This window comes from Anopheles maculipalpis, chromosome 3RL (assembly GCF_943734695.1).
Source record: "Anopheles maculipalpis chromosome 3RL, idAnoMacuDA_375_x, whole genome shotgun sequence".
Taxonomy (NCBI): domain Eukaryota; kingdom Metazoa; phylum Arthropoda; class Insecta; order Diptera; family Culicidae; genus Anopheles; species Anopheles maculipalpis.
Window position 1 is genome coordinate 88,813,340 of NC_064872.1, and position 12,432 is coordinate 88,825,771.

At 45.5% G+C, this 12,432-nt stretch overlaps 1 protein-coding gene across 1 annotated transcript; it reads left to right on the top strand.

Moving 5' to 3' along the window:
* The first annotated feature begins 2,369 nt into the window (after window positions 1–2,369).
* Window positions 2,370–7,973, top strand: LOC126561371 (rab GTPase-activating protein 1). Its single transcript, XM_050217481.1, has 8 exons — window positions 2,370–3,125; window positions 3,454–4,009; window positions 4,217–4,416; window positions 4,845–6,247; window positions 6,320–7,027; window positions 7,089–7,418; window positions 7,496–7,669; window positions 7,741–7,973. The coding sequence occupies exons 1-8, from the start codon at window positions 2,477–2,479 to the stop codon at window positions 7,969–7,971; spliced, it is 4,251 nt and encodes a 1,416-aa protein (XP_050073438.1). The 5' UTR covers window positions 2,370–2,476; the 3' UTR covers window positions 7,972–7,973.
* Window positions 7,974–12,432: the final 4,459 nt, after the last annotated feature.

Below are 12,432 nucleotides of genomic sequence, written 5' to 3' on the forward strand. Positions count from 1 at the left end.
CAACTACGGCAGCATTCGATTTGCGACAGGTTCGACTCCACCTGATCTAGCCGAGCCGAACGGGTCACCAACAATCTTCCTGTTGGGGCATGAGTCCGTAGTGCTCATCACGTGCCCCAGAAATCGTATTCTGCCAGCTTAAACTACCGTCAAAATATCCGGAGCCCGTAGTAGGCCCCCAGTCCATAGTGGCGTTCGAGCTTCCCAGGAAATCCGTACTGCTCCATGGTGTTCCAATCTTTGGTACCGTAGGCCACCTTGAAGTCAATGAACAGGTGGTGCGCAGGGATCCGGTGCTATCAAGATTTCTGAAGGATAAGCCGTAGAGTAAATCATAGTAGAGTAAAGCATAAAGTAGTTTTAGAATATACAATTAATTAATGTACGTTTAGTGCCATAGTGAAAGAATATCAGAGAGAGAGAGAGAGAGAGAGAGAGAGAGAGAGAGAGGCAGAAAGAATGAAAGAGAGAGTAAAAAATTATCCTTTTTACTTCGATTTGTCCATAGTCCAAAATTGCATCGCTAGAGAGAGAGATGGAAGCCACACCATCCGAATGCGACTCGTGAGTACTCAATCGCACCGTATAACCCAAGCAGAACTTTGGAAGAAATTTGACGTTAGCAGTTGTTGTTGGTTTGTTTTTGCCATACAGTGAAAAAAGGTTTTATCTTGCGCTGTTTTCGGTGCATAATTATCCGAAAAACAATATAATTAAACACTGTTTTAAGGTAAATACATACTAAAAGTGTTTCGACGCGTCCAGCGATGTAGTGTGCAATGAAATTCATTGTTATTTAGCTGCGGTTCGGTCGCGTTTAGCGTCAAAGCTTATCAGTGGGTTTTTGTTGTTGGTGAAAAAATGCTGTGATGTGTGTTGTGTGTGTCAGTTTTTTTTTTATAGCTTTTGGAATCCAGGTTTGGAGTACCCTTAGCAAACTCTTCTAAATGATATTAACGCTTAAAATGCTAAAAAATTTCTTACACTTCAAAAGTAGTTCTTGAGAAATATTGCATATCATTCTTCCAAGTTCAGCAAGCACGAGATGTATTTTGATTGATTTTCTTCCAGGCCAGTTGCGTATCAAAATAAACGCAGGACGCAAGTTCATTCGTATTTGGGGCAATATAACCGTAATGCAGCTTTAGTAGCTTCTTTCCTTCGTATCTCCTGGTACATGTAATCCAGAAAAAGGACCTTGAGGAGCGCTGCTTCACTTATCGCTAAGCGAAGAACATTCCAAATTCCTCCCCCTGCACAGTGCTTTGCTCTGCCAAACAATTGCGAAGAATTCCTATCACACAGGGTGCATATTTCATTATTTGTCTGCTGATGAAAGAGGTGCAATTGTGAAAAGGGCACGAACGTATCGGGGGGGCAGGCGACGTCTGAGTAGTCCTCCCGTTAAATAGTCCTTGGAAAATCAATATTTCATTCGCGCCACACACACACGTACGTACGTACAAGCAGAAGACATAAAACAGAATTCCAAGCAAATAGCAGGGTGCGCTTTTCTACGGTCTAAAGATAAAGCAGGGAAATGGGGAACTTTTTCGTATGGAACAAGAATAGCAGACGATGAATTTCTTACCTTGGCATGAATTTTCGTGATTCGGTTCGGTGGTTGCGATTGTTAGCAAACGTTGTTTATTTTTTATCACACTTGGTAATACAGTTATCAAAACTGAATATGCTCGAGAGCGTTCTGGCAGTGGCACTATTCGTGACCGTTTGTTCAGGTGGTGGTACAGCAAAGGTTTGTCGGAACCCTTGGGTAAACAAAACCGATCGAAACAAGCACCATGTCGAGAGAGAGAGAATGCCTACTCGATGTAGGTGATGTGCACGTGTTTTTATCAAGTGGGATTATCAACTCTTCTTCCTAAAGTACTTATGAATTTCCTTGGTTACTGCTCACGTTTCCACAGTTTTATTCAACTTTCAACTAATAGCTTACTTTGTAAATTTATTTCCAGAATCATTTATTGATGCATGAATAGTACGTCCAATTGGAGCTCCAGTTTTACACATTCGCAAGAATTTAAAGAAAAAAACGGGCCCAACAAAACCAAAACATTAAATAACAACAATGTAAACTACCGCGACCGGCGCTCTCTCTACGCACTGGCAACGCATCTGTATGTATGGTTGCTTTGTTTAGGTGGTGGTGGTGCGTTGGTTTGGTGGGACAGCGACGACGCCGTCTAGGTCATCATCGTTATTGCTCCTTCTGACGCCTTTCTTAACAACTTTGTCGTACGAACATCGGAACTGCGAAGAAGAGGAGAAGCAGTGCGCACCAACACACGCACCACAGCTATATTTGTGTCACTAAACCACAACGCGCGAGTCATCATCCCGTACGGCGCATTTGTGACAAAACAAACTACCCATACGCACACACCCCATTATCGACATCATCGTGTATCGCACCACCAGCCGCGCGCACAGTCCGCCCGATTCAAGTGCTTCCAGTATGGAAAAACAGTCGGGCAGGGCGAAGAACAAAAGTAGTAGTAGCACAACGATCGGTGAAGCAACTACAGAGAAATTACACACTGCGTCTGTTGCTGGTGCTAGCGTGGAAGGAGGCGTAACCGGGACGGATAGCAGCACAGTGTCCAAGAAGAACACTCATCCCGATAGTACTTCCGGGAACTTGTCGCCCGTCCAGCTGCTGCAATCAGCCGACACATCGCCGCAGCTGGGCACGACAAAGTCCGAGGACAGTCTGAGCATCAAATCGTCCGACTCCGTAACGACGAGTGGTGAGTACGAGATCGTCCCGGAAGCACCATCACTCGGGGAGGATCTGGTCGACGCACCAGCATCCGTACAGTTCGGCAGTGAACCGATTCGCAGTACCGCAGCCAATGGCAACCCGGGCGGGGACATTGGTGCTGATTTAGCTGAGTGTATTGCAGACGACGGAGAATCCGGGGAGAAGGAGTCGGTCAAGAAGCGAGCGGTAGAGGCGAAAAAATTGACCGCAATCTCACCGATACTGAACATCGAGGGAAACGGCAATATGATGGATCTGGAGAAGAACATGAACGAGGTAATACACGAGCTGGAGGAGGAGCGCACACTTAGCGGGGCCAGTGAACCGAGCTCTTCAAACAAAGGTAAACAAAATGTGACCTAAATGATAATGAAAGCTAGGGAACTTTTAAGGGTAGGATTGGTCTAGGTTGTGTTTACGGTTTAGTTTGTTGATTTAGTATATTTTAAAGTTAGTTTTTTGTGTTCAATTAACACGTCGATCGCGCAATGCTTTAGTAGTCAAGTACCCCCCCATTGTAGTAGAAATTTTAAGTTTCTCTAATTCTACACACTCACCACCACTACCCGCATTCATCCCGCTTTATGCTCTGTTTTTACTACACCGACCTTCCTTTTCGCCTTATTATATGTATTTGTTGCCTTATGCTAAATCAACCTTCACCGATGCAGCAACACCGGTCCGAAGTCCCGCTAATCAAAGCTCCCAAAATCAACATGGCGTCGAAGAGGGAGATGGCGCTAACTCCAAGAAACCACAAGTTCCGACCACTCTACGCCTTGGGCTTCAAAGTATGCGAGCAAACTTCACGATCGGTGGCGGAGAAGGTTCTACAGACACCACGCCAAACGCACTACTCTCCCCGGAAGGGATCGGTCGTGGTGTCGGTCAATCCGTGTTCTACGATTGTCTCGACAGCAGTCCACTGACCGAGAAGAAGGACGATATGAAGCCGGTGGGAGGTGCTGCTGCTGTTGCTGCGGGCGAAACCGACGAAGAGCTGTCCGATATCGATCAGGATTGTACGATATTTAGTGGCGTAACGTATCTCGGAGCATCACGCATCAATGCACCGAAATCGGAGCGTGAAATCCTTCAGAAGGTGACCGAAATGAATGGTGGCGGTGTTGGTGGTGGCAGCTGCACAGGGATGGGCAGTGGATCGGACAGTCCACTCGGGCTGAAGGTGTCCGTAAGCATTCCCACCTGCTCCGAGGGTCTCGTTGTGTAAGTACCCCCGATCGTATCGTACCAAGTTGTGGCACAAAAATGGTGACGAGCTTGGGTTTTTGTTTTCGTTTGTTTTTGTGCTGTATACGCACACACACACACACACACACTGACTGCCATAGAACTAACCGGTCAATATCTCATCTATTCGCGCTGCCCCATGTTGCTTTTTTCCCAATCATCTTCCCGGACCATCGGCCCCAGGTTGTACGATTGTGAGTCGCATGCGGTGGTGGCAACGTACGAGGTGCAGCGGATACTGTTCTTTGCCCGCGGGCCGGTCGGTACAGCCGATCAGGCCTGCTTTGCCTTCACCTGGTCCCATGGGGAATCACAGGAAACGGCCGTCCATCAGTGCCATGTGTTTCGCTGTAACATCCCGGAAGCGGTCACGCAAGTCAGCAGTAAGTGTCGTTGTAGTGAAGCGTGTACTCATTTTCATCGCTCATTAATTGTTTTATTCACATTCTGTTTGCTTTTGCTTTCTGTGGTAAAGTTTTATGTTTTTGACCTATTTTCTACATTTACTTGCTTTTTTAAATTGATTTTCTAGAACACTTATAGGAGTAGTAGTGAGGGGAGCATTGCTTATGTTATTTTTCAAGCCTTAGTTACCATGCCAAGCACCAGTTTTCCATAATTTTGCTCTACAATTTTGTTCACTTAAGTTTTATTAGGGCTGATTACTTTTTTTATTATTATTTTTTTTTGTTAGTTTGATTAATTTATAGGAAAATGTGTTTTAAATTAATTTATGTATTTCTATTTGATTTATAGGAAAAAAATTGTTCTAGTTCCTTCTAATAATTGTTCCCTTCCTTCCTTCTTTCAGCATGTTTTGCGAAAGCTTTTCAACGCGTGCTCCCACCCAGCATACCGGCCAGCATGACCACATCGCTCGCCGAAAGCGGTGCCAACGTCATGCTGTCCTCCGTCACATCCGATACCGCCGGCAATCCGATCCAATCGGCCATGTACGAGTTTGCCGTTTCGGTCGAAATTAAAGAGAAGGAAAGGAACAGCAGCTACGTCACGGTACCGCGTGACGTCAAGTCCAGCTTCCGATTGCGCTCCAAAACGGACAAGGAGGTGTGCATCACCGTGCGCCAGGTTCCGTCCGATCGGTTCCCATCGTTGCTAATCGAACGATGCTTTGGAGTGTTGCTAAGCCCTGGTCGAATAGTTCGACAGGCCGATATGCAGCTACTCGATATGGTTAGCATGGGGTACGTAAAGCCACTGGATGGAGGTGCTAATTCAGCCTCGAATGGTCCCGGAAATGGTAGCAACACTGGTGCTAATACTGCCTGCAACAGCAACAATACCAGCGGCACCGGTGGAAGCGTCCCCAGTCCGGCCAATTTTTCCCAGTTCCCGTATCAAATAAAGGCCGAATGGAAAGCGCACGCCTTCGAGCCACTTAACATGGAAACGCCCAAAAAAGCGCTCACCGTAGCCGTCGATCTAGTCATCAAGGGCATTCAGGAACCGGTCCGATTCGTCATCGAAACGTCCGTCGCGATTCTTTCGCAAAGCGAGCTGCGGATCGTGCCGAACATGTTTACGAACAAGCGGCCGTTGCTGTTGCACTACTATCTGACGTTGCGTGAAAACGGCGAAGGCACCTGGGAGGTGGATTCGATTGATCATTCGGATGAGATCGTAGAACCGCAGGCACCGTCCACCACGTCTTCGTTGTCGTTAAATTTTAACTTCAAAAATTGGACCTTCCGCAATTCGGCCAGCGTACAGTCGATGCAGGACTTTGACGAGCCGAGCCCGACCGACTACAGCTCGGATGGGGACGAACCGTTGCTGAGTGGAACGGGTGAGGTGTCGAGAAATTGTACGGCCGCCCAGCTGGATGAATGGCAAGGTATTATACTGGAATGGTACCAGGAAGGGCCGGAAAAGCGACCAAGAAATCTTCCCAACCTAGTACGGATGGGCATTCCGGAACCGTTGCGTGGTACGGTTTGGCAGCGGTTGGCTTGTGTGGAAAATCGTACCGAAATGTTCGACTCCTATCGGGTTCTAATTACGAAGGAAACGAGCTGCGAAACGGTGATCCAGCGCGACATTAATCGGACCTTTCCGGCGCACAAGTTTTTCAAGGAAAATGGCGGCACGGGACAGGAGAATTTGTACAAGGTGTCAAAAGCGTACGCCGTGTACGATACGGAGGTGGGATACTGTCAGGGTTTGAGCTTCATAGCGGCCAGTTTGTTATTGCACGTGAGTGTTGCATTATTGTTTCAACTGACCAGGAACTGTTAATTATTATCCTTCCTTTTTTATGTCCCCCAGATGCCAGAAGAGGAAGCATTTTGCGTGCTCGTAGCTCTAATGTACAACTACGGTCTCCGGGATATGTACAAGATGGGTTTCGAATCGCTCTACCTACGCCTGTATCAGCTAAACCGGCTCATGAAGGATCAGCTGCCCGATTTGTACGAACATTTCGCCCAGATGGGTGTGGAATCGCACATGTTTGCCAGCCAGTGGTTCCTGACCCTGTTTACCGCCCGCTTTCCACTGTACTTTGTGTTCTACATCTTGGACGTGTTCCTGCTCGATGGTATACCGGTGCTGTTTCAGGTCGCACTTACGCTGCTGAACGTTTGCCGCAAGGATCTGCTGGAGCTCGATTTCGAGGGCATACTGAAGTACTTCCGTGTGACACTGCCGAAGAAATGTCGCAGCGAAACGCAGGCTAAGAAGCTGATGAAGCTTTCGTTCGAGTGTAAGGTAAAGAAGCTGAAAAAGTACGAGCTAGAGTATCTGGCCAAAAAGGAAGAAACGGAACGGAAGGAACAGGAGCTAAAGCAGTACGAGGCGCGTTACGGCGAGGAACGGTCAAAATTGCAGCAGGAAATTGCGACACTGAACGAGAAGATTGAGGCAATGGCACGAGAAGATCGTAAGAATGCTGGCATTATACAGGATTACAAGCGGATTATTCAACGGCAGGAGGCAGAGAATGGAAAATTGCACACCATGCTGGATGATCTTACGGTAAGCTGTTGAATGTTATCTTCCAAGAATGCTTGTTAATTCTACTTCTTTTTTTTCTTAGAAAACGATTTCAACATGCAGCAAATGTACGGCTAGCATACCACAATCGTCTCCGCTCCACAAAAGCTACGGCAAAAACTTCCAGCAGGCAAACACGGTGAACAATAATAACGAACAACATAATCATCCGCTTGCTGCGCTTGACCATCCGGACGGTGGAACAGGCCCAACGGGCATGACCGGTGGCAAAGGATCAGCTGGTGCTTCCGCTGTAATTGGAGGCCTAGGACCGCTCGATCCGTTGGTAATTGCATCGCAGCGGATACGTGAACTGGAGCTCGAATTGGCACAAACAAAACTGGCGCAGGTTGAGGCCGAGTGTAAGAATCAGGTAAGGTGTTTTTATTGATGAAACCCGTTCGAATGGGATGGTTAAATCCCACTTTTCTCTCGGAATTCGTATTGCAGGATCTTCATCACCAGCTAAACACAACCGTTACCGAGCTGCAAGCGACCCGTAGCAGCTGGCAACCCTGGCTCTCAAAGACACTGAACTCGATACAGGAAAAAGTGGTCACAAAACGCGACGTTAATCCTCCCGCTCCAACGTTCCAGTCGTATGCATCGATGGCGGATGGAAGTGTAAGTTTAAAAAAACGCGAGGCTTAATAATTTATTTTAACTTGCTAATGAATGAATTATATTTTTTCCAGACAAAGAATCACTCCAACACGCTGCCCCACGTCCGCAACAACAACCATAAACCCACGCTAGCACAGCGGCACAGTCTGGCGCAGGTGAACTTCCCCGGATCGGATAGCACCTCCAACTCCAGTGCGACCGATGCGGACGGAAACGGTGATCCACAGGTGCTTGCGAGAGCAAAGTATGACAGCAGCGTTAACATACTGTACAAGGATACACGGTGCAATAGCTTGAAGTAGATTAATGACGATGATTGCGGTCCATCTGCTGCATCTTCCGAGCGTCTGAGTGGAACCAGATAGAGAAGTTTAGGCTTTCTGAAGCTAACTGTTGCTAAACGTTCTTCTGTTACATAGTCCAATTCTCAGTGCTTGGTGAGATTCTCACAAGGGGCATCGCACTGGGCAAGGTAGAACAAAGTCGGTAAGACCCCATCCATCAGCCATCATCAATATTCTTGTTGTTTTAGTGTATTTTGTGGTAGAAAGATATGACGGAGCGACAGAGAGAGAGAGAGAGAGAGAGAGAGAGAGAGAGAGAGAGAGAGAGAGAGAGAGAGAGAGAAGGAATGTCCCATGGGGGGATATGGTAGAAGCGTGTAGCGAAAAGCACTTTATCGATATTACCACCACTACTAATGCTATTATTTCATTTTTACAACAAAAAAACACATGACAAACACTCGAGCATATTTCGAATTTTTCTTCTTTATCCACAATCTCTGAAGAAACGAAAAATTGAACTCATTCAAATCGCGTTACTTTCTACACATTAATTACCCCATTATAATTTATTCATGTAAGCAACATTCCTTGTGATAGGGTTCGGGAACGGGGAAGAATGTTCACGGACGTTACCAAATAATTTTAGTGCGCAATGTGTTGCGCGATTTCGAATTAAAATCTAAGTTTCCGATGTGGTTTAATGAATTCGATTCGAATTAAAGAGAAAGAGAGATGTGGATAGACGAGACTGGTTCGTGCTTGATGAACATTAATGCTGAATATTTTGTTTTTGCGTAAAGTTTTTATTTTCGATTGTTATTCTTTTGCACAACAGGACTCTCTAGCGTTCCGGTATAGTTAGTTCGTAGTATGATTACGTTCTTAGCTGAATGTTGTGTTAGAAAAAAAAACAAGAAATCCTCACGGAAAGCTGTTTCATAGCGCGCTTTACCTTCATCATGGGGGCACACGAAAGAGGTTACCCCCACTCGATTTGGCTTCCCACCTTGCTGTTGCACAAGAGCATGAACGTTTGCATATCATTGGTTAGCAATGTGTCTTTTTTGTTTAAAGGTCAGGCAGTTAGTTTGTTGGCTGTTAGTGTATTCTATTTATGTTTGATATTTCTCAAAGAAATCTCATACTTTCCGTCTATGGCACTCATCCCCTTCAAATCACGGAGCATTGAGCTAGTTGATCGCGCGGCTACTTACTCTACTGCGGAACGGAAAAAATAATGCTTATTCAGTATGGTAAACGAAACAGAAGCGATTTAGCGATCCTCAATAAGAAAGGAAAAGTATATTCACATTTTCCACATATTTATGAATTCCAATAAACGAAACCCCACGGGAAATGCACCTCGTGAATATGTTGTGTTTTAATTTGATACAATGATGAGAATGTTGGAGGTTATCTGGGTACCAGCCAGTCTGTCTGACTTAATCCATTTGGTAAGCAGGACTGGTAATTCATTTTGACCGGTCGGAACCACTCAAAGACCTGAGAAGCGTGAGACATGGCTTGGCACGTTGAATATCCCTTTCCTGGGAGACTCGGTATTTGGAGTGCTGACGAGCGTGATTCCAGATGGGTCAGGAAGGTGCGAGTAGGTAACGCATCCGACTAGACCCGAGATTGTTTTGGCGAGACCGGGGTAATTGAGAAATGGGGCACATGGAGTTGATTCAGGGTGGGTAATGCGGTCCTAGAATCGTGAGTCCCCCACGCCAGGCTTACCAGCGTGTGCTAGGCTGTAAAAGCTTTTATTCTTCATGTAAATACAAAAAACATTACTTGCTTATTTAATGTTAATTAGATGAAGGGCTAATATTTTCAATAGCGTGCAACACTTACAGCATCGTTTAAATGAATATAAGCATTTTACATGGGATCACAACCGAACATAACGATAAGCGCGCTAGTTTGGACAGACGATGGACGCGATTCACATACTCGAGAGAAGATAACCCGGGCTCGAAGATATCACAAACAGTGTCAAATTTTCGACACATACATAGAAGTGGGTCACGGGATTCAAAAGAGGTCCGTAGTTTGGTGATTGCCAATATTGCAATCAAAATTGAGTCCGAAATGATTTGGACAATCGATGTTGCCATTTAAAATACCTGTAATGAAAGAAAGCCGTGCCTGCTCAAAGACGCTAATCAAGAAAAGGCGGACTCGGACTATCTAGACACCTAGTTATAGGAGAGCGCGTAATCGAAAATCGTTGGAGCTTGTGAACGACTGAATGTGGTCACTGCATATTTTTCGATGCAAAGATTTAATGCATTAAGCTTGCACCAGCTGTTGAACTCGCTCAACGATGCTTACAATCGAGCAGGGTCTTGAGGCTCACTTATTGGTTTGTCGGAATATGTTAGCGTCGTCCGCATATAATGGGTAATTGCTATCAATGAAGCTATAAATGGGATATCCGAACCTGCGAGACCTTTTTTCTTATTTCCGGAACAATAATATTGACAAAAACAGAATATATTTTTAATTTTCCGTTAAAAATTTATTATTAAAACTGCAATAATGCGCCATTTCTGTTAAAATTTGACCAAAACCGACTCGAGCCCTTGTTCAGTGTGCAAGTGGAGCAGCTAGAATTCAGTCTCCTCCAATAATTCGCCATTTTAGTTTGAAGCTTTTAGAGGGGTAGGGTGTGTTGTGGGACAGTTGTCACTAAAATACCTACAAACAAAATTAAATACTGTTTTAGTGCTTAAAGAATTCATGACAAATAAAATTCTAAGCAAAAGGTATGTTGAAAATATAATTTAATGTCATTTTTTTAGAAGGTTGAAGTATTTTTCCGATGCTGAAACAATCCCTTCTGTCATTCTTGCAACTGTCAAAGGGCACAGCATAAACCGACCTTCCCATACCTTGCGATGCTGTGCCGATCCTAGCATAAGGCACACATACACGGTGAAGAAGAAGTAAATCGTCTTTCAATGCGTGCAGACTGCGTTCGTGTTGCGCGTCATGTGAAAAACAACGAGAGCGAAAAAAAGTGCGTGTGTACGGGTGAAGCAGATTTTCCGCAAAAGTAAGGCTTCGAGGAAGTGAAGAAAACGGGTCACTTTATCCGCTGGGCCAAGATTGTGCGCGTTTGTGAAAATTATTCATCGAATTCACCCAACAGAACGCACACGTGCGGTGGTTCACCGTCTCTGGCATGGAATATACCCACATATGCATCAGTGTTAGAAGTGTTACTGCCCCTAAAAATCCGTCCTTTTAGGCAAAGCTAAGACGGAATTCTGGTGCACCCTTCTTTCCCCGTTATCAACGTGGCCACTCGCTGGTTCGTGCGTTTGTGCGTAAACTTTGTCGTCCTATGTCGTTCGAAGAGTGAAAGCATTCGCATCGAAAGTAGTCCGGTGCCGAGGCGCCATTATGACATTCCCTTTCCGGAGTAAGCAGCACGAATGGGGAAGGATTTAGCTGCTCTGCTTGGAAAAGGAAACCTAATGGCGTTTTTGGCCATGTAGCCCGAGGGCTATCGCCGTCCGCCAGCATTGCAAAGGGTGGCGTAATTCCTGATTCCTGCTGTTGTACGATCCTCACGACAGAAAGTGCGTCACATTGTTTCGCAAATTCCCGTCTGCTGCGTACAAATGGTCGTTTGCTAGTGTGTGTGTGTGTGTGGGTTTGTCTGTTGTGTCCGCGATTACGGACGGCTACAGGCGACCGCACGCAAAAGAATATAAGCCAGACTGCGTTGACGGGTTCCAGATAAACACCTTCCCTTCCCAGACACATACATACATCCCGTTGTGGTGCGCAACGGTTTTGGCTGCTTTTGTTGCCATCTCAGCAATTCTTTGAACGCGCGCGTGTGTGTGTCTGTATTTGTTTGTTGTTTACATTGCGTGGAAAAGGGCTAACCATCATCGCCGCGTGTACTTATGTGGTGAAATTGGATGCGAAGGTTCCTAGCCCTTTTTTGTTCATAACAAGCGGTCTCCCGTGTTCTGGTGTGTGCTTATTGCGCGTTCTTCTGTGGAGAAATGGCGCGTTTAACAAAGGTTTTTTTTTTGTTAATTTTCCTTCCTATTTTACAGCTAAATAAAACAAGTGTAAAGTGAAAAATTGAAATTGAAATTCATAGCTAAAGTTAACAGCGTGTGAGAAGTGTGTTTGTTGGGAGAGGAGCCCCAGTGGAGCAGAGTCAAAAGAAACCTACCTCATTTAACAGCGCGTGGCAGCAGCGCTTGCTAAAGCACGGCAAGTGTGCGTAAATCTCAGTGCGTGCGCTAACTACAGTGTATTTGTGTTGAAAAGTGCAGTGCAAAAAAAAATCTATCTAAGTAACCTCTAATAAGAAAAGCATACCGTTCTCTACATTTGAATTAAATCGAATCCTCATCTACAGAAAAAAGTTCGTTTGTGAAGCAAAATTGAAGCATTGTATATTGTGTGAAACTAACGCGCTCGCGATTGTGTGTGTGTGTGTGTGTG